This window comes from Erythrolamprus reginae, chromosome 5 (assembly GCF_031021105.1).
Source record: "Erythrolamprus reginae isolate rEryReg1 chromosome 5, rEryReg1.hap1, whole genome shotgun sequence".
NCBI lineage: Eukaryota > Metazoa > Chordata > Lepidosauria > Squamata > Dipsadidae > Erythrolamprus > Erythrolamprus reginae.
The window spans coordinates 19,728,677-19,752,148 of NC_091954.1; the positions used below are offsets into that span (position 1 = coordinate 19,728,677).

Below are 23,472 nucleotides of genomic sequence, written 5' to 3' on the forward strand. Positions count from 1 at the left end.
AGGTCTTTTTCTGCCGTCAATCTTCTATGTTTCTATATAAATGTTATTGTTATTGCTATTGCTACTTGGTAGTATTTTGGCTACTTTTGGCCTGCTGTTTCTAATCCATTCTTGGTCATCCTGTTGCATATAACGATAAAATCACTTAATCTGAAGTTGAGACCCATCCTAGGGCAGTGTTTCCCAACCATGGCAACTTGGAGATATCTGGACTTCAACTCCCAGAATTCCCCAGCCAGCAAACGCTGGCTGGGGAATTCTGGGAGTTGAAGTCCAAATATCTTAAAGTTGCCAAGGTTGGGAAACACTGTCCTAGAGAACACTTTTTTTCATAGGTTTTACTAGGACAAGTCTTCCAAAGTACTAAATAGTTGAGGGCTGTGACTGAAAAAGCCCTGCCTTGTATCTGTAACGATTAACAGTATTAGGAAGGACAAAGGGAAATGTTCTTGGTTCAATCTAAGAATCAATTGTAAAAGATTATTTATTTTAATGGCAGGCTAGTGATAAACTCTTGATAGCAAAGAAAAGCAAAGAAGCTGGAATAATAGCACGATTTGGACAGTGGCAAATAGTTTCCAGACGGTTTTCTTGGAAGCAAAATGAGGTGAACCCTTGCAGACCTAAAGGTTTTCATCTAGTCAGTGTTACTAGCTTTTATTTTATTTTTTTTCTTGGCTCCAGCAAAGCAGCATGCTCAGCATGGCAGAAACAGACTTTCTCTGCAATTTTGGCAGTTCCCACAATTCTGTTGTGGAGCCCTTGAAGGAAACAGCCCTTGAGGAAGGGAAAGCTCAAGGCTTCTGGGAATTTGAAATGCCTGAACTTTTGCTCTGGCCTTTTTATTGTCTCCTGCTGGAGAAGATATCCGAGGCCAGGTTGCACCCTTTCCGGGTTTCCTCTTCCATTCTTTTCTTAGCCGTAGGAATGGTTTTTTAAAAAAATCAACAGCTATTTTCATTTCTTTCTCATTTAGAAACCGAAATAATGGACAATCTGTTGAATTTATTGCAGCTCAACTCTCCTTAGTGCCTAGACAATAGTGCCAAGTGGTTATATACCCAGTAAGGGTATGGCTAGCTGATGAGGCCAGAACAAGGCCGAAATAGTGCTATATATATATAGTTAGATATTTGTTTTCGTAGATTTTCACGGGTACAGTCTTGGCATATTCGGGTTTCTTCCCGTGTAGAATTTGGACATTTCTGGCGACATTTCGACGAGGTCCCACTCGTCATCTTCAGGCTGGTGCTTCACAAGAGCTCACAACAGATTTAAACTCAATATTAACCGCTCCAAACTTGACTGTAAAAAATACGACTTCAATAACTGAGTTGTCGAAGCGTGGAACTCATTGCTGGACTCTGTAGTGTCATCCCCAAACCCCCAACACTTTTTCCTTAGACTATCCACGGTTGACCTCTCCAGATTCCTCTCCAGATTCCTAAGAGGCCAGTAAGGGGCGAGTACAAGTGCACTAGAGTGCCTTCCGTCCCCTGTCCTATTGCTCTCCTATATCTCCTATACCTTTCTTCTATTCCCATATCTCTTCTTCTATTCTTTCATTGATATGTTTTATTCCTATGCCTTCTATTCTTTCTGAGATATATTTTACTCTGAGTATATCCTCTATAACCTTCATTATATATTTACTATATGTATACCCAATATAAGTCTCATTGTGCAATGGACAAAATCAATCAATCAATAAATAAAAGATATGACATTGTCTTCAGATCTTCCCCAGCCTATAGAGAAGATAACCTCCACATTCATTTTCTTCTTCCACATCAGAAATAACCTTGTCCATTCACCAACTTCTGTTAGAGCAGAGCAATCTGATCATTTCATTCTTGCATACAAATACTGCCTTTTCAGTTGGCCGCTATGTGCTATGGACAGAAGAGGTGTTTAGCTGGTTCGGACAGGTTTGGGAAAACCGATAGTAGTGACCGGCGGGTGGGTTCAGCCACTTGCCCTGGCGCTATGCCATTCAATTTAAGCAAATTTTGAAGCCACGTGCATGCATGCTACCCATGTGCGTGAGCACAGCGCATGCATGGAAGGTCACCATGCACGGAGAAGGCGCCTGCGAGCATGGTCACATTTGTAGGGAAGATAAGTGAATACCACCTCTAGCTCTGGAACATGAATTCCTTCTACTTCCTGTTCCGAGTGTCCCTACTCTCTGTGGACCATTTCATACAGGACTGGGCTGCATATGTTCTTTTATTTATTTAATTTTTTAATTTTTTTTTAATAATGAACAAACAAAACAAGACTTTCAAATATAAAAAAACACAAAATGAATTAGCTTAATACTTTACAATTCTGTTTTCATTGGTTCATTCTTTTCTTAAATGTTAATTCAATTCTTTCTTCTTTTCTATCCAACTATATAATTTTCCCCAAACTGTGTAGTAGTCTTTATTTTGTTTATTCTGTAATTCATATGTTAATTTGCTTAATTTAGCACAATCTAGCATTTTCCTAATCACCATTTCTTCATTTGGAATATTTTCCTTTTTCCAGGTTTGTGGAAACACCAACCTTGTTGATGTCAATATAGGCGCTATCAAATAGTCATCTTCCTTTCTAAGCTATCCTCTAATTATTCCCAAAAGATACATTTCAGGTTTCATTTCCAATGCATAATTTAACATTTCTTTCAACCAATTTTGAATCCTAGTCCAAAATTTTGTTGCTTCCGAACATAACCACCAAATATGATAATATGTACAGTACCTATGGCAAATTTGCATCTCCAGCACTTCTTACTTATGTTTGGATGAATTTTGGCTAAACGTGCTGGAGCATAATGCCACCGATAAAACAACTTATGTAAATTTTCTTTATACGATAGCTACAACGTATGTTCTATTGTTTTACTAAAACTGTTTTTTCAAGTCCACAATAGATGGCCCTGAAAATACCTCTAATTAGAAAAGGTTTTCCTAATGGTTTGTTGGCTTGTTTGGCTTTACCAGTTGACTTCATCCAATACTCAAGACCCACCTTTACCGCCAGGCATGCGGGACTTGAGACATCTTTCCCCCAGGCTCTTTATATTTTATGTTTGGTACATATGTGTTGTCTGGTTTTTAATATGATAGGGTTTTATATATTTCTTTTTAATATTAGATTTGTTTCACTATAATATTGTTTTTATCATTGTTGTGAGCCGCCCCGAGTATTCGGAGAGGGGCGGCATACAAATCTAATAAATTGAATTGAATTGAATACTTGGTAAGTCCTGTGTGCCCGAATTAGTTTTGGCCAAGTTCTGGCTGCTTCCCATGTTAGGTTCTTTCATCATACCCAGTCACTTTGGCAATACCAGACACATCTGTATTTTGGATTTAACCAGGTATTGTTTCCTATGGTAGATTATTTGGATAGGCTGCTGGAACATCTGCATCAACCGATTTCATTCATGCAGGGTAGAAAATCTAGGCCTTCCAAGTGTTTTGGATTACACCTCTCCAAATTCCTTGCCATTGGCTCTGTTTTCTAAAGCAAAAAGCAGCTGAAATCCAAAACCTCAACTAGAAGTCACTAGGTTGCCTATTTCTGGATGCTGTATTTTTGTAATGATGTGATGGAATCGGCAAGTGACATTCAATTTGACAGACCACTACACAGCTGCTGGTTTTGGTTTGCCCAATTAGTTGCTTCCAGACGGATTGGGGAATACATTTTCTACCCACTTAGTTTGGCTCCAGGGTGTGTTTACAACCACATATGCTATGCTCAATTTCTTGAAGACCCATTGAAACTGAACCACATGGGTGAAAAAAAGGGTTTCCATATTGCCAGAAGATCATGGAAGCAATTTCAGGGAAAGAAATTAGCCACATCAGGCACACTATGTGTATATATGTATATACACATATATATTCTAGGGTGAACACCCTAGAACAAGGACAGAAGCACCAGCCTGAAGATGACGAGTGGGACCTCATCGAAACGTCGTCAGAAATCTCTATATCCTACACGGGAAGAAACCCAAATACGCCAAGACCTTCATATATATATACATATGATTCGACACAAAAATATGTAACCCTTCCCTGGTGCAGAGCTGAAGGGATTGGATACTGTAGCCTAGAGCAGTGATTTTCAACCTTTTTTGAGCCGCGGCACAATTTTTACATTTACAAAACCATGGGGCACATGGGGGGGGGGGCGGCTAAAAAAGTTTGGACAAAAAAATTCTCTCTTCCTCCCTTTCGCTCTATTTCTCTCTCCCTCTCTCTCCCTCTTTTTTTTCCTCTCTCTCTCTCCATCCCTCTTTCTTTCTCTCTTCTTTCCTCTTTATTGCTCTCTTTCTCTCTCCCTCCCTACTTCCCTCTATGTCTTTCTCTCTCCCACCTTCCCTCCCTCTCTTTCTCTCTCTCTCTCTTTCTTTCTTTCTCTTGCTCTCTCTCTTGCTTTCTTTCTCTCTTGTTCTCTTTCTCTCTTGCTTTCTTTCTCTCTCTTGCATGCTTTCTCTCTTGTTTGCTTTCTCTCTCCCTCTTTCTTTCTCTCTTTCTCTTGTTTTCTTTCTCTGAGCTTCGCGGCACACCTGATCATGTCTCGCGGCACACTAGTGTGCCATGGCACACTGGTTGAAAAACACTGGCCTAGAGGATAATTCTTTGCCTTACAAGGCAAAGGTTGCAGGTTCAAGTCCCAGTGGGTATGGCTAGCTGATGAGGCCAAAATAAGGCTGAAATAGATCTATCCTAGTCTCCCTTAATTTTCAAACTCAGCAAAAAAACATGTGACATATATATGTATGTATGTATGCAGGTAGGTAGGTAGGTAGGTATATAGGTATATCAGTATATATATATATATATATATATATATATATATATATATATATATATACACATATATATATATAGTGTGTAGATTGTTCTGAGTTCGGGTTTTGCCCTGTGTAATATTTTGCATGTTTATGCGACATTTCGGTGAAATCACATTCACCATCATCAGGCTGAAGTTTCCAAGCTTCGTGCTGTTGTAAAATGGAAATATATATATACATACATACACATAGCTGTGTCTGTGACTTAGAAAAAGACACAAGGCAAGGATGTAATCACCAATAAAAATAGAAAGTTGTTTAATGCTCATGACAAAATGTAAAAAGAAAAAAAAAGGAAAATGCACTCGATAAGATAAGAAGGTTGAGGATTTTCATCTGAATTCTATCACCTTTGAAATAATTTTGATTTGTAAAATTTATTTTCCATACTTAGGAGTTAATCTAAATCAAGTGCAACAATTTGTGTCAGTCTAACGATGGAACAGAGGGAATTTAAGCTCAACAGAAGTGAAATAGCAAGAAAAATGTTGCAACCTGATTTGTTTCTTCAAATTTCTTGTTTTGTTTTGTTTTACACAGGGACAGCCTGGAACAAGAGGTTTTCCTGGGTTTCCAGTAAGTAGGATCCTTAGTATAAATTGCTGAACAATTCTTTGGATTGGAAAACGTAAAATAGTTTGTTTTACTGTAGTGTTTTGATCTGTTCTATGACCTGGCCATTTGTTTTTTAAGACCAATAAACTGCATCATCTTTTCCAAATCAAATCATACACCAAATGACCCAGCAGCTTAATGCATGAAATAGAATTTGTTATGGATTGCTTTAGTTCAGTATTTCAAATCAATTCATTTTGCCAGATCTGACATTTGAAACAGATTTCCGGTGATTTGTATCCCCCTACCCATTTTTTATAGTAAAGGTAACTAGCAACATTACTCTTGGAATTTCCTTCCACAATAATTCAATAAAATAAATACTATAACCTCAAACCATCTGCAAAGATGCATAAATCATTTGGCTTAACTTCCAGTTCCGTCAGTGTTGTGGATAAATGTTAAGTGGAACTAAAACTTTCCAATTCCAGTAGGGAAAAATAATATTTTAGAATATTATAGAATATTTAGAAAAACACAATTTTATAAGCAAACTGAACAAACGGTAAAATAACAGTGGCAGGGAAAGAAAACTGGGGAAAGAAATATAGGAATACTATAAATAAGAACCATTTTTAAACATCATTTTTACTGCACACCAGAAGATAATTAACCATAATTTATAACAATCCTAAAATAATCTGCCTTTATGTACTTCTTTGCTGACATGTAATATAATAATAAGAGCTCAGTGGCTAAGATGCTGAGCTTGTCGATCAGAAAGTTGGCATTTCAGTGGTTCAAATCCCACACCTAACAGAGTGAGTTCCTGTTATTTGTCCCAGCTTCTGCCAACCTAGCAGTATAAAAACACATTAAAAAATACAAGTAGAAAAATAGGTACCACCTTTAGTGGGAAGGTAACAGTGCTCCGTGTGCCTTTGACAGTTTAGCCATGCCGGCCATATGACCACGGAGATGTCTTTGGACAGCGCTGGTTCTCCAAAGCTTTGAAATGGAGATGAGCACCACCCCCTAGAGTCAGGAACGACTAGCACATATGTACGAGAGGACCCTTTAACTTTACCTTTTTAATACAATGATATACGGCAATTCCTGAATTACAGAAGTTTGTTTAGTGAACATTCAAAGTTACAATGACACTGAAAAAGGTGAGTTTTGACCATTTTCCACACATAACTGTTGCTGACCTGTATTTATGACGGTTTCAGTGTCCTGGGTTCATGTGATCCCTTTTGCTAATTTAACAACTGCAGTGATTCACTTAACAACTGTGGCAAGAAAGATTGTGAAATAGGGCAAAAGACGCATGGTAACAAATGGTCTGGCTTAGCCACAGAAATGTTGGGCTCTATTGGGGTTGTAAATTGAGGACTACCTGTACTTCATTCCATATCTATCATGAGTTAACGACTCCGTTTGTCCCTAGTTCCCTTTCCCCTGAATCCTCGCTATATACCAACTGTATTGTAAAATTGTACACTCGTGCATATTTCAAAATATTGACTTCCTTTTTTCCAGTTTTTGATATGTATTTATATCTCTGGTCCTAACATTGCAGGATCAAGGTGGAGGGCTGTACTGACAAGACAAAAACATGCTATAAAAAGAAATCCTTGCTATTTAAATCAATTGATCTCTCTCTCTCTCTCCCTCACCATTTCTCTCTCTCTCTCTCTTTAGGGTCCAATTGGTTTGGATGGCAAACCAGTAAGTGAAGTCGTTTTCTGTTATCATTTTCTGTTTCTGTTATTCATATCCTTTAGACTTTTGAGTCCCCGGTTTCCCATAATCCTCCCCCTCGCAGTTTTCATTTTATTATTTATTTATTTATTTTGTCCAATACACAATAATACACAATGAAGGTTGTAGAGGATATAGTAGAGAAGAAATACGAGATATAGGAGAGACTATAGGACAGGGGACAGAAGGCACTCTAGTGCGCTTATGTACGCCCCTTACTGACCTCTTAGGAATCTGGAGAGGTCAACCGTGGATAGTCTAAGGGTAAAATGTTGGGGGTTAGGGGATGATACTACGGAGTTCTGTCCAGAAGGTTGTTTGAAATGCTTATTTCAAAATTATTACAGAATAAATGTAGGTAGGTTAATAGAGAAAGGGGCAACAGTGAGTACTCTTGGAGTACTCACCTCAAATGATCTAAGTGCCACAGTCTACATTAACAAACTTGCCAAAAATGCATTAAGTGTTGTTAACCTAATCTTGCGTAGTTTCTTCTCTGGCAATATTGTACATTTAACCAGAGCATACAAAACATTTGCTAGACCAATTATTGAATACAGCTCATCTGTCTGGAACCCGCACTACATATCAGACATGAATATAATTGCGAATGTCCAGAGATATTTCACAAGAAGAGTCCTCCACCTTCTCTGTTTGCAACAGAATACCTCATGCCACCAGACTTGGAATTTTGGGCTTAGATAATTTAGAACTATGCCACCTTAGGTCTGATCTAAGTGTAGCATATGAAATGATCTGCTACAATGTCCTACCCGTCAATGACTACTACAGCCTCAACCACAACAATACAGGAGCACACAATAGATACAAACATAAGGTAAACCACTCCACATTCGACTGCAGAAGATACAACTTCATCAACAGAGTGGTCAACGCCTGGAATGTACTATCTGACTTTGTGATTTCTTCCCCCAATCCCCCAAACTTTAACCATAGACTGTCTACTGTTGACCTCACCCCATTCCTAAGAGGGCTGTAAGGGGGCATGCATAAGTGCACCAACCTGCCTACCATTCCTTTCCTAATGTTCCCATGTACCCCAAACCATCTCATGTATATATGTTTATACTTTTACTGTAATCTTATATATGCTTGACAAAAAAATTAAAAAAGAAAAAAGAATACTGTAAGATTTTCCATAGGTTAGAAAGTAACCTTTTGCAGCAATACTGAACTTCTCTTCTCTCCCCTCCCCTCCCCTTCTCTTTCTACTATCCTCTCCTTTCCCCTCTCCTCCCCTCCCCTCTCCTCCCTTCCCCTCCTCTCCTCTCTTCTCTCCTCCCCTAGCTATTGAGTAAACAGGAGAAATCTAAAAAAATGCTGATTTTAATATTCAAAAGGTTTATATTGAAACCCATTTCTTCTTTTATCTTGTTTCAGGGCCAACCTGGGCAGAAAGGGGAAATGGTAATAAGATGTTCAATCAATTTTGCATGTAGCATTCTGCTTATTAAGGTTCGGGTTCATGGAAAAGAGCAAATGGCAGGGATGTTTTTAAGGGATCCATCTTTATAGTACATGAAAAGGTAGAAAATTTGAAGCTCTCCAGATGGAACTAAAATATAGTTCCCAGCATTCCTGACTCTAGTTGGGATTAGAGCCGAAATTCAGATTTCTAGCCTAGCCTTCTCTTTCTTTGGCAGGTTAGAAAGACAGAATAGTGATTTGTGCGGAGAATTTTGTAACCTCTACTTTTGTCTTTATTAAACAGCTGTATGGTAGATTATTAGATTTGTTTAAAACAATCATTTACTTTTTAAGAGCAATGCTATATGTGCAGAAAGAGGTTTGCTTCTATGGAATAGTGGGAAAGTGTCGGTATGATATTTTGAATGGGCAGAACTGTTATTGTGGAATTTAAACTGAAAACTATACTTCATAAATGGATCCAACAGATTTCTGGAAATTCATTTCAAAATTTTGGGGAATGTTAAATGATTTCACAAACTCTTCTCTGCTGCACTAGCTTCCACTTGGCCAGAGATGTTTAAAACATAAATATGTTACCATACAGTCATTGCAATATTACAAATGACCATGAGATGACAGCAAAGACCCCAAAACACCAACTCAAGGCTACCATCTAATGTTAGTGTAGATTATATTCATTATAAAAGGGTGGAGAATTTTTTTAAAAAAATTACCCCCCATTAGTGATGGGCAAACCGAACCCACACAATTCGGCTCCATACCGAATTTTGCGGTGTTCGGTATGCCGAATACGAACCCGAAATTTTTTCAAACATCGGGCAAAGTTCGGGGTTGTGTTCGGCATTCGGAGCTTTGACGTCACCGGCAGTTTGCTAAGGACGCCAAGGTGATCACTTCCTGGATTCCATGGAATCCAGGATGTGATCACCTTGGCGTCCTTAGCAACCTGCCGGTGACGTCAAAGCTCTGCCCCCGGAATCTCTTCGTGGGAAGGATTCCCCGTTCGGGTTCGAGTTCGGGTTTGGTTTGGGTTCGGCCGAATTTTGTGTAAAGTTCATCCAAACTTACCGAACCCGAACACCGTTGGGTTCGCCCATCACTACCCCCCATTATAAACATTCAAAATCATAATCTTACATCTGTAATTTGAAGTAATACCAAAGACTGTTATATGACCTCTTCCCTCTGCCACTTTATTGTCATCTAATGCTGGTGTTCGTCTATGTGACCGTATTGTATTGGTTGTGATGTGGCACAACATTTAAGTTTGTTGTATGTGATTTTGAATGACTTATTTGTATTATCTTTTTGTGTTGCAAGCACGAGGCAAGGGAAATAGTTTTCTAAATCAGCTCACAGTATTTGTGCTTCCCTATTTGACTTTATTTTATTTATCCTGATTTCATTTCCCAATTAATAATTTAGGTTGTTTCATAGCTTAACTTTTTACCTGTGTTGTTTTTGGCACTCAGCATTTCTTGTTATAGCTATTTTCTCAACTGAGATCATATAGATCTATCAGAAACAAACCAAGTTTGGTAATGACCCCGATGCAGTACAATACAGACCACAGGAATTTCATTCATGGCTTGAATTGTATAAATAAGGATTACGAATTGATATTTGAATGGTGATTATAAAGTGAAGTGAGGGTCTGATGAGTTCTCTATTAAATATAATTCAGTAGACTCCTCTCTTCAAACCATTTTGGAAAACTTTGTTGTGATATAGGCAGTACAGTGTTCCATCGATTTTCACGGGTTCAAACTTCGCGAAAAGTCTATACCACGGTTTTTCAAAAATATTAATTAAAAAATACTTTGCGGGTTTTTTCCCTATACCACGGTTTTTGCTGCCCAATGATGTCATATGTCATTGCCAAACTTTCATCCGACTTTAATAAATATTTTTTTTAATAAACTTTAATAAATAAACATGGTAAGTAATGATGTAAATGGTTGCTAAGGGAATGGAAAATTGTAATTTAGGGATTTAAAGTGTTAAGGGAAGGCTTGTGATACTGTTCATAGCCAAAAATAGTTTATTTACTTCCGCATCTCTACTTCGCAGAAATTCGACTTCCGCGGGCAGTCTCGGAACGCAGAGTGTTCCCGCGAAAATCGAGGGAACACTCTATACCCAATTTTGTATTAAAGCATTTTCAAGCAATCTCTGGCCAGTGTTTGGCTGAAATGACCACAATGAAGGCAGACTTTACCCTCCTCTTCATGATGGCTAAGATATTTCTAGAAGATGCTCTGGTACCATAAGGAACTGTAATCAAGGCATCATATGGAATAATGAAATGACACATTTTTGCCTTGGATTCAGTGTTTAATAGTTGTACTGTAAACAACATCTCAAGCACTATATTATAAGAATAGTGTAGTGTGAATTCAGTCTGAACTTCCCAGATGGTTGATTTTATGACTGGTCTTACTCTTAAGAACAGATGTTAATATGAGAAATCATAACACTTATTCAAATGGAGTCACTGGAATCTAAAATATATACAATACTGTGCATGCTGTTAACTGGTCATTTTTCCCACTGTGGGAATTATGTGAAAACTGCCTTATTGAATTACCATGTGCTTCACATATAACTATAAATATAGATAACCATAAAAGTGTGTTTTCACATGATATATCCCAATAAGGATAATACCTGTGTATGCTTGTATGGAAAAGAATTGAGAGAAAAGTTGGGAAATAAACAGGATGGAGCATTAAGAAATTATTTTAAGAACTTCCACTTTCTTGGTCCAATATTTTTTTTTAAAAAAAATAGAAATATATACTCAGAGTTCCCAATGGATTTTGAAAATAAACTGCCTGCAAAATTATTTATGTCAGTCACTAGGAACTACAAATAGTAATGGTCCAGAATATGCTTATATTGCTTGCAGAGTCAGTGGGCAAATAGTTGTAAAATAATCCAAATGGTGGCTAGATAATTAAAACCCTGCCTCATTCCTTACAAACATGCCATTTTAAGTTTTATAACCTTCCTGTGAATATTACCTCTTGTTTGCAAACAAGCATGCTTTGTACACACATGGCCCCTGACCATAACATTATTTTGCTAATTCTGCTGCTACCTATAAGTATATTGGCCTACTCTAGACACATAACTCATTTCAGTGTGGGTTAATTTCTGGTTTTGTTACAACCATACATTTTTCAACATAACCAGAGTTTTATCCAGCATCAAACCACAGTGAATCACAAGATATTTTTGTCTCATCCAAATTCATGAAATAATCTCATTGTATAAACTATTAAATGCTGCAAGCTTGTAGTATGACCAGGTTCTCCTTGACTTGACCCAAAGTAGATAGACTTCTAATTGATCTCCCCTCCAGCTCAAAATAATTGTCACTTAGCTTCCTCTATTTTGCAAATGTGGTTCTTTATTTTTGTTCTGGACAGATGCCAGTTTCCTAAAGTATCTGGAGAACCAATAGTGTGCTTTCCTTTTAATCCAAACATAGAGATGGATCTGCATAAGGAACATGTATGCTGATCTTTCAAATGATTTTGCAGCTCTAAATAAAAGTAAATGGAAGGTTGTCTTTAGCCATGAATCCTAACCCATAAAGACTCTAGGTACACTTGGATTTTAAAACTTGGAAGTATTAATTATCTCAAAAGAGGACGCAATTCATCCCTCCTCTCTGTAATGCCAATACTTTGTATAACAATATGACCTTGGGCTTTTCAAGGTTAACGTTCAACTAGTAAGTACTTCTGCTAATGCTAAGATTTTTAACCACATCAGCTTTGATTGTTGGCTATCACTAAATAATATTAAACTCCCCCCCCCTCTCTTTCTCTCTCAATAGGGGATCCCAGGACAAAAGGGAGAAAAGGTAAAATTAATATAGGGTGTAAAAGTTCAGACCATATTTGAATATAGATATTTTCAAAACTGAAAACTGAAATTTGGTTCTTCCTGTATGTTTGAATCACTATCCCTGGTTATTGCTGAAAATGAATATATTGTAACCTGCTCTTTTAATCCATATGTGTAGATAGGAACAACTCTTACAAAACTAATAACTAAAAAAAAAAGTATAGTTAAAGCAGGCAGCTACAAGAGATAACACATGAAAACTACATTTTCAGTGGGGTGAATGGCTTCCAATGAATTGGCAGGTAGCTTTGTTGATGAATTTTGTAGCTCTAAAAATGTCCTTGCTCCAAATCAGATAATTATTATAATTGCAGGAAAAGAAACACATTAAATAGCCAATCCTAGAACCATGGGCATATTTGATCCTGAATCAAACCAAATTGGCCAATAGTTTCGAACCATGAAAAAAACAAAGATGTTCTTTCTGATACGAGGCCATTGTCCAGGGTGGGTCAATTACCATGATCCCCACCAAGATGAAAGAACTCTTTACAGCGATGCACCTGCTGTGGTCCTGCCTCTTTGACTCTATTTTGGGTTGCATGATTTAAAATATTTTCTTTTTTAATCCCTCTGTTTCTACAGGGTCAGTGCGGAGAATATCCACACAGGGTAAGCAAATTCTTCTATGTTTTTGAACTGAACTCTGTATCTTATCTGTTCTTGGCCTGAATAGCTTCCATGGAACTTCAAACAGATCTTCAAACAGATCAACTAGGAAGATCCACTCTTTGTTCCCATGCCATCTTAGATATTCTGTGGCTTGGATCCTTTCTTGACCAAAGAAAGAATATTTTTTCCAAGAGCTTTCCAGAATCTACTCCCACAAATTCTGTTATCTGAACCCCTCTCTGGAGAATAATCATAGGGGAATGCTTCACCATCTCACCTATGGTTCCTTTTATTCAAGTCATATTAAAATGGCAGTGGAACTCTACCAGAGCATTGTAGGTTTAAATGAAACTGGTGACAATAGAACATGGTCATTTAGCACAGCAGGTCTTCTGATGTGAAGCTAAAGTTCAGAACTTGTCCAGAGTTTTCTGTTTGTTTATTTATTAGCATAGATTTAAAGAATATCTGACCCCCTCAACAGCTCTGAGTACTTTGCAATATAAAAAGCCAGAACAATAAGATAAAAGAACAAAGGATACGATTCCACAATCAGAAAAACCAAGGAAAACAGCACAAAGCCTTCCTGGCTACCCCAGAGTCTGGGAGAACAGCCATGTTTACAATGCCTTTTGGAACATCACCACGGTGGGAACCAGACAGACCTCCTGCGGGTGGAGGGGAAGGGGGTGATGCTCCAGAGGGCAAATGTCGCATTGTTTTGCCTTCTTCGAGGATGCTTAGATAAACTATAACTGTAAATAACAAGAGAAAGAGAAAGACTGAGTGCAACAAAGCAACATGACAAACACTAATGTGCTTAGAGTTAAAACAGCCAAGGGGTATTTACATAGCATTAAAAAAAGAGCTGGGGGAATTTTAAAAAGATGAGAACTTATACAACCACACAAGCAAATTAAATGTCTGATCTTATATAGCAATAATCTGCTGACAATCCGGAAAAGGCTTTCAGGATTTAACATTTTAATTTTACCTAAACAATGGGAACAAGTTATATCTTAGGCAACAAGTTAAGAATCTGAAAGAATTACCAAATTTGACTCATTTGAAACCGAGTTAAAATGAGCGACTCACTGGTTTGTACAATGTACTCAGTATAACTAGGTTCCCATCATCCGCTAAATCTCCAAAACTCTCTAAAGGCAATAAAATAAATTACATTTCCATTTGTCACATAAAATTTACAATAAAAAGTGAATGATCAAAGAATAAGAGAAGAAAAGAAACTTCAGGATACAAGTATTGTCTTTGTCTGTTCCAAATGTCTTAAGAAACTTTTGAATATGAATTTGATGAAATTGATGGTGTGTTTTTTACATTTCTGGGGCCAACGGTATAGCCCTAATCAATGCTAATTCACTGAGAATGCAATGCAAACTTAATAATTACCACTGAATCTTATTTGAATCCTTAACCATGCGATATTTGTGTGCTTTGTACACTGCCAATTTTAAAACGACGCTTGCCAGATTATATCTCTAAAAACAAAATAAAATGGCATACAATTATCATTACACAGAAAAAAAGGAGAATCAAATATTTAACAAAGCCAACATTGCATATGATGAGATTTAACTGTGTTTCTTGAAAGCCATCAAAACAACATTTCAGTGCCAAAATCTCCACTAAGTAATTGTTTATGTGAAGCTGATTGGAGTTGAAAAGAAAAGTTATTCCTGTAGATTATCTGGACAATAAACAATAATGTTCAAGAGAACTTCATGTTCCAATTCTCAACTTGGAAGAATTCTTAAATGCATCAAATTTCAGCCAACGTTTACATTTATCTACTTAATAGATTGTTCTTTAAAACATGAAGGATTAGCCATGGCAGAAAACCTAACATACATCCAGAGAAATTGCTCTTCTTAGAAAATATGGTCTATGACACATTGACTGATGAGCTATACTTGTAGGAGAAAGCATTATCCCATGTGAACTTCAGAAATGGGGCAACGCTAAGGACTGTATACTACAAATTCTGGGAGGGTTAGGACCACAAGGAGTGATTGCGAAGTCTAAATTTAAATGACAAGTGGTAAAAAGATCTTGGTAAATGGTTAGCTAGAAATGTTGAAACTCAACATTAAGAAAACTATGACCATGGCATCTGGCCATCTCAATTTCTGGTAAATAGATTTAATTTACCGGTAATTTAATTTAATTGACTTTTAAGACGCCAAACTCCTTGCGGACTCTGGGCGGCGTACAGTAATAAAGACCATCTAAATAAAAGCAGTATAAACAATAATAAACATCATAATAGAACAATAGCAATACAAAACAGATAAGACCCCAAAATATAGCAATCATTCAACAAACATTCACACTTCTTGAACCAGGCTAGTTGGTCTTGTTTAGCCACTCTAGGGCTGCCGGCAGAGCCATGATTTCACAGTCTTTCAAAAGGCTAGGAGGATGGGGGCAGTACAAGTCTCTGAGGGAAGTTAATTCCACAGGGCTGGAGCCATCACAGAGAAGGCCCTCCCACGTGGCCCCACCACTTGGCACTGTTTGGCCGACGAAACCTAGAGAAGGCCGACACTGTGGGCTCTCATTGGTTGATGGGAGATATGTGGCAGAAGACAGTCCCATAAATGGGAAAGATATGGAGGTAGTGACAGATTTTATTTTCCTGGACTCCAAGATCACTGCAGATGGGACTGCAGCCAAGAAATTAAAGGATGCTTGCTCCTGGAGAGGAAAGCTACGGCAAATCCAGACAGCAACCTGTCAACAAAAGTGCATATTGTCAACGCTATGGTTTTCCCAGTTGCAATATATGGCTGTGAAAGTTGGACCATAAGAAAGACTAAGCGCCAAAGAATTGAGGCCTTTGAACTGTGGAGAAGACTCTTGTGAGTCCCTTGGACTGCAAGGCAATCAAACCGGTCAGTCCTCAAGAAGATCAACCCTGACTTCTCTTTAGAAGACCAGATCCTGAAGATGAAACTCAAATACTTTGGCCACCTAATGAGAAGGAAGGACTCACTGGAGAAGAGCCTGATGCTGGGAAAGATTGAGGGGAAAAGAAGAATGGGACGACAGAGAATGAGGTGGCTGGATGGAGTCACTGAAGCTGTTGGTGTGAGCTTAAATGGACTCCAGAAAATGGAAGAGGACAGAAAGGCCTGGAGGAACATTGTCCATAGGGTCAATGATGGGTTGGACATGACAAGAGGCTTTAATAATAATAATAATTTATTAGATTTGTATGCCGCCCCTCTCCGCAGGCTCGGGGTGGCTCACAACAATAATAATAACAATGTGATAATGTAACAAATCTAATATTTAAAAGAAAGCATCTAAAACCCCATCATTTAAAAAACCATACAACACAAGCATACCATACCTAAAACTACATAAGTCCTCTGCTTCCAGAGTCAAAGTGGAAGGCATGTATCATGGTGTTCAAGTAGATCTAATCCATCACAAACAATGTCTATTGCTTTCTGGAATACATTGGAAAGACATCAAACATTGAAGCTAAAATGATAATAGAGGCAGAAGCTTAAACACTTTCTGTTCGGGATTTGAAAATCCCTTTGGAAAACAGACTTGAGATCTGGACTTCCTCCAAGAGAAATTTGGAACTGCAGCTGGTGAAGAATTCTGGACGACAACAGTATGTAGATAATAAACCTTTCAGAGGCATCTGAAAACAAAAGGGGGGTAGGAAGCGAAAGCTGGCTGATTAACTTGATGGTCTCGCCAAGCGTATTTACTTAATAAAGCAATGGCAGTAGAGAATTATGTATTGGTTGGTGTCTGAACAATTTCTGAGTCCACATGTAAACTCCCCATGCACTGATCATGTGCTGAAAGCATGATCATAAAATGGAAGAAGTAAAAATACAGGGCTCCAAGGAGAAAAGAATCCGGCCAGCTCATCTTTGGATCCTGTAGGTTATTAGAATTATCATTTAAGAAATCTCTCTCCATCCCATGGTGAGCTCAGTGGTATGAGATCAAAGAACAAAGAACATGGCTGAGAAAAGTCAACAAAGCTTTGTGAAGAGGCAGCCATGCCTTAAGCTGTTCACATTGTATATATATATAAATTTTATTTACGGTCAAAGACTGTCAATATAATATTAATAATAATTAAAAGGAAAAAGAACAGGAAACAGGACTTTTGGCTGAGCAACCAAGATTGACCCATTGTAACTATACAAGAGATGTACATATCTCGCATTTGCGACGAATCCCCACTGCTGCTACGCAGAATCTGGCCACCTGTGCCGTAATCCTGGCCTGCTCATCCCCAAGCAACCACCGGAGATAGGCAACGTCCGAGCGGCCAGGATATCCCTCAATAAGTGGTAGAATATGCTTTCTCCTAATGTCAGTGTAGAAGGAGCATCTCAGGAGCATGTGTCCCTCAGTCTCCACCTCTCCTGATCCACAAGGGCAAAATCTTTCAGTGGTTGGAGTTCCCTTATACTTGCAGTATAAAACGGCGGATGGAAGCGCATGGCACCATACAAGAGCAAATGCCTTTCGGTGGCTTGCTGACTCTAGCTGTCCCAGGTATCTTGCAGGAGCCACAACATATCTAGTGGCATCTGGGGCCAGAAACAGCGGAGCTCTACCCAAGTCCTCCTGCCTCTCGATGTCCTCCACCCTTTGTCGCAAGGTCTGTCCTGCTAGATCATAGTTCATCTCGAGTATTAAATCTGGGGAGAAGCCTAATTTGTGAAGATTGAACTTGATGTCCTTAATCCATCAGGAGGAAAATTCATCGTGAAGGATTAACAGAGCAAGACCTTGCGGAAAAAAATTAAGCTTCAACCACATATTTAGAGGCGCTATACAGATTCTTGCTTCAACTTTTATCAGTCCAGTCTCCAGGCGCAGAAGTGCGTTTGAGACGCAACTGGAGAATTGCTCTAATAAATTTGGATTGAACTTATTCTAGTGGTGTAAAGTGTAAAGCTGAAGCTGGCGGTCCAAGCAAGGTCCCGTAAAGCAGAGGTCCCCAACCGCCGGTCCGCGGACCGGGCCGTTGGGGTTTTCCAGCCGGTCCGCGGCGCCGCTGCCCTCCCGGCAGAGGACATTATGCAGGACAGGGTGGGGCGTCGGGCAGGGCGGGGAGAATCAGGAGGCTCCTTTGGCGGCTGGGGGCTGCCTGGCTTTGTGATTTTGGCTGGGGGGGAGTTAGGAAGGTCCTACTTCTCCCCCCCCAGCCAAAAACTCAAAGCCTATCTGCTGGATACGGGCGATGAGCGGGACGAGCGGTGCCGAAGCCGGTGGCTGTGGCAGCTGCTGCAAGAGGCTTCCGTGCTGCTCTGTCCCACTCATTGCCCGTATCCAGCAGATAGGCTTTGAGTTTTTGGCTGGGGGGGGACTTAGGAAGGTCCTACTTCTCCCCCCCCCAGCCAAAAACTCAAAGCCTATCTGCTGGATACGGGCGATGAGTGGGACGAGCGGCGCGGAAGCCTCTTGCAGCAGCTGCCACAGCCACCGGCTTCGGCGCCGCTCGTCCCGCTCATTCCCCGTGTCTGGCAGAAGCTGCTGCCCGAGTGCTCTTGGCCGGCGGGATTCAAAGGGGAGAATCAGGAGGCTCCTTTGGCGGCTGGGGGCTGCCTGGCTTTGTGATTTTGGCTGGGGGGAGTTAGGAAGGTCCTACTTCTCCCCCCCCAGCCAAAAACTCAAAGCCTATCTGCTGGATACGGGCGATGAGCGGGACGAGCGGCGCCGAAGCCGGTGGCTGTGGCAGCTGCTGCAAGAGGCTTCCGCGCCACTCTGTCCCACTCATCGCCCGTATCCAGCAGATAGGCTTTGAATTTTTGGCTGGGGGGGGAGAAGTAGGACCTTCCTAACTCCCCCCCCAGCCAAAATCACAAAGCCAGGCAGCCCCCAGCCGCCAAAGGAGCCTCCTGATTCTCCCCGCCCTGTGGAGAAGTGTGGAGGGCTGCGTAACTAAGCTCCACCCCTCCATAACCCCACCCCCATATGACCAAAGCCCCCCCCCCTCCCCACCGGGCCATGGAAAACTGGTCTAGCTTAAAGCCGGTCCCTGGTGCAAAAAAGGTTGGGGACCTCTGCCGTAAAGAAGCCGAGCTAGCGACTTGGCCTTAAAAAGCTTGGTAGCAGCAGGAACATAATAACCTCCCTTTGTGCGGAAAAAATTGAGAATGGAGCTCGCTGATCTTTGGCCCAAGGTGGCTGCATATTCTCCATGTGCTTTCCTTGAGCCATTGGCCTGAATGACCACCCCCAGGTATTTAAAGGTGGTTACCTGCTCTATTTTGTGCCCATCAAGATACCATGAGTAAATTTTTGGCCTTTTTCTGAGTTCACATGTAAATTCCCCATGCACGGATCATGTGCTGAAAGCATGATCATAAAATAGAAGAAGTAAAAATACAGGGCTCCAAGGAGAAAAGAATCCGGCCAGCTCATCTTTGGATCCTGTAGGTTATTAGAATTATCATTTAAGAAATCTCTCTCCATCCCATGGTGAGCTTAGTGGTATGAGATCAAAGAACAAAGAACATGGCTGAGAAAAGTCAACAAAGCTTTGTGAGGAGGCAGCCAGGCCTTAAACTGTTCACATTGTGCTTTCTCCTTTGGACCCGCAATCCTAAAACATAGGAATTGCAGACAGCATAATTTGAGAATTTAACTTAAAAAACTAATCTGAAGGAAGGATGTGTTTTTTTTTTTAATACTCTGCTGTTTCAAATTGTTGCCAAAAATATTCTTAAATGCCTCCTTCCCCAACTTTTAAACCATAAAACTGTTTTTCTTTTCATTTCATTTTCGGGTAATATTGAAAATAATCGTGTTATTTGAAATTTTAGCCTGTGTTGACAAATTTTTTTGGATGAAGTATTTCCCCCCTCTAAATATGCTAGAACAGTGATGGTGAACCATCGTACAGAAACATCGTGTGAGCTTGTCAGGGCCATGCTTCAGAAAAGCCAAACCTAAGCCAAATCAGTGATGGCGAACCTATGGCACGGGTGCCACAGGTGGCACCCAGAGCCATATCTGCTGGTATGTGAGCTGTTGGCCTAACTCAGCTCCAATGTGCATGTCTAGGCTATCCAGCTGATTTTTGTCTTACACACAGGCTCTGGGAGGGCATTTTTGGCTTCCAGAGAGCATCCGGGGGGTGGGGGAGGGCATTTTTACCCTCCCTTGGCTCCAGGGAAGCCTTTGGAGCCTGGGGAGGGTGAAACACAAGCCTGCTGGGGCCCCCAGAAGTTGGGAAACAGGACGTTTCCGGCCTCCAGAGGGCCTCCGGGTGGTGGGGCAAGCTGTTTCCGTCCTCCCCAGGCATTGAATTATGGGTGTGGGCACTTGCTTATGCACGATAGTGTGCACACACACTCTTTCGGCACCTGAGGGGAAAAAGGCTCACCATCATAGGACCAGATTATCTCCGAGACCGCCTTCTGCCGCACGAATCTCAGCAACCGGTGAGGTCCCACAGAGTTGGCCTCCTTAGGGTCCCGTCCACCAAACAATGTCGGCTGGCGGGACCTAGGGGAAGAGCCTTCTCTGTGGGAGCCCCGGCCCTCTGGAATCAGCTCCCCCCGGAGATTCGCACTGCCCTCACCCTCCTCGCCTTCCGAAAGAGCTTAAAAACTCATCTTTGCCGCCAGGCTTGGGACTCTTAAATCTTCCCCCTGATCAATGAATGTTTTAAGTATGAGTGTTGAATGATTGTTTTGATAGGTTTTACTTTCTTTTCATTGAATTTAATGGTTGTTTTTAATGTAGCATTAATTGGATTTATATTATTGTTCTGGTTTTGGTATATGCTGTGAGCCGCCCCGAGTCCTCGGAGAGGGGCGGCATATAAATCCAAATAAATAAATAAATAAATAAATAAATGAATGAATGAATGAATGAATGAACAAACAAACAAACAAACAAACAAATCACTGTTCTAGATTCTAGTGTGCATGGGTTCCCGACAATCAGCTGGTTGACGGGCTTGCACACTTTTTGACACTGCCGCACACATGAAGGACAGCTGATCATCGCGTGTGCATGCATGCCATAAATCCAGAAGACAAACAGACAAGGCTGCATCTGCAGGGCGACATGACTTTGCGTGCCACTTTGGGCACACGTGCCATAGGTTTGCCATCACGGTGCTAGACTTTAATTTCCTCTAAATATGCTAGACTTTAATTTCCTCTAAATATGCTAGACTTTAATTTCTATCTACAATGGCTAGAAATTAAGGGAGTTAAACACAATTAGAAGGGCACAATTGCCAATCTCACAACTGATTTTGTAGTCAATAATTAAGATCACTCAAAAACCAATAGGCTGCATGATATGGATTTAATAGCAAATGGATTTCTTGCCTCTACTCCCAGCAAACATTTTATATATGCTTTTAAAAGAGAGAGGGAAATAATTTGTATGCCGCCCCGAGTCTACGGAGAGGGGCAGCATACAAATCTAATTAATAATAATAATAATAATAATAATAATAATAATAATAATAATAATGGAATATTTAACTTGTTTTCTTATACAGTTTAAGTAATACCGGTAATTGTCCAAGGTCTGAATGCAACGTGGCAAAGTTTAATGATGTATAGATGGATGTTATTGAATTACTTTTCCTCTTTTTATTGTCAGTGAAGTAAGAACTGAAAATTTAATTCCACTGTAATGTAGTATCCATAGTTCTCTGTTGGGCAACCCAATAAAAACATTGATACTCTTGTTTCAGTGGAGGAAATTAGTACACTATGAGATTCTGCATGTGTTACACAATACCAGCCTTGAGAAGAGATAAGGTGACCAAAACAGGTTAAAAACAAACAAACCCACAAAAGATACGTTCCTAACATCTGGGTTGAGTTTTCACACCAAACTGAGGTTTGAACTACCACATTGGTGTTATTATTTTGATGGTATGGTGAACTGAACTGACTCCACTGTGTTTCCAATGTCCCCCTAGGAATATCTAAGCACCACACTTGCAGCACTGCGTTCTAATCACATCCTTGCATTGAAGGTTTGTGAGAAAGAAGTGGTTTGATGTTTACCAGTCCTGTTGCAAAAAAAACCCAACAAAAAATGGATATTGCATACCCTGAACAATACCAAAGGTTTTGTAACACGTCTGTGGATAATCAGGAAGCTTATATAGGCAAAATGGACATCTAATCTCATGTTTTATAGATATACCCCTTTACTGGGGCTTTTGCTATGGACAAATGAGGCATTCTTTGCATTGTAAGCAGCAATTTCTGATAATACCAGTAGGAATTCCAGGGTTATCCATCTAGAGCAGCTGTTCCCAACTTTTTTTTTAAAATGGCCTTCCGCATAACTAGAATTTCCTAGATCACTCTATAAGTCTGAAATGCAGATGGCCATTGCAGGACATCGACATTAAAGTTAATTGACATTATTTTGGGTTTTGATTTTGATTTGGTTTGGTTTTCTCACCTTTGTTTACACTGCTCAAAAAAATAAAGGGAACAGTTAAACAACACAATGATCGAAACATTTAAATATGTTAAAGGGTTAAATAAGGTTCAGGAGGGAAGTGTTTTCAATAGGAAAGTGAACACAAGAACAAGGGGACACAATCTGAAGTTAGTTGGGGGAAAGATCAAAGGCAACATGAGAAAATATTATTTTACTGAAAGAGTAGTAGATCCTTGGAACAAACTTCCAGCAGACGTGGTTGGTAAATCCACAGTAACTGAATTTAAACATGCCTGGGATAAACATATATCCATTGTAAGATAAAATACAGGAAATAGTATAAGGGCAGACTAGATGGACCATGAGGTCTTTTTCTGCAGTCAGTCTTCTATGTTTTTACAATATAACTCCAAACTGTCCACTTAGGAAGCAACACTGATTGACAATCAATTTCACATGCTGTTCTGCACATTCAACATTGTACAGAACAAAGTATCCAATGAGAATATTTCATTAATTCTGGTCTAGGATGTGTTATTTGAGGGATCCCTTTATTTTTTTGAGCAGTATATATAAGATTGTGAGCAAGAATGGCAAAAATCTTTTGAGATTTTAAGGAAAATTCTAAAAAACTATCAGTTATGGCCATCATGTGAGACTTTGAGGTTTTATTTTGATGACTCAGTGAAGTACCACCACCCACCTCAACTGACCTGCTTTCCTCCAAAACTTTTTAATGGTATGAATTATTTTTGTACAAAGTATAGGAGCGCATCTGCCTTTCAGCGCTGCTGCATTTAAATTTTCTTACAAAGGCATCTCAAAATTTGCCTTTCCCAGTAATGGCAGGCTTGAGAAATTGAGTACAAAACACAAAATGGGAAAGTTTTTGA

The 23,472-nt window shown here is 39.8% G+C and overlaps 1 protein-coding gene across 1 annotated transcript in view; it reads left to right on the top strand.

Moving 5' to 3' along the window:
* The window catches only part of COL13A1 (collagen type XIII alpha 1 chain), a 140,931-nt gene that overhangs the window by 20,706 nt on the left and 96,753 nt on the right, over positions 1-23,472 (top strand). The window contains exons 6-11 of the mRNA XM_070753908.1: positions 5,393-5,428; positions 7,112-7,138; positions 8,573-8,599; positions 12,468-12,494; positions 13,124-13,150; positions 22,104-22,160. Of these exons, the coding sequence (XP_070610009.1) occupies positions 5,393-5,428; positions 7,112-7,138; positions 8,573-8,599; positions 12,468-12,494; positions 13,124-13,150; positions 22,104-22,160 (201 nt within the window). The remainder of the gene's footprint in view (positions 1-5,392; positions 5,429-7,111; positions 7,139-8,572; positions 8,600-12,467; positions 12,495-13,123; positions 13,151-22,103; positions 22,161-23,472) is intronic.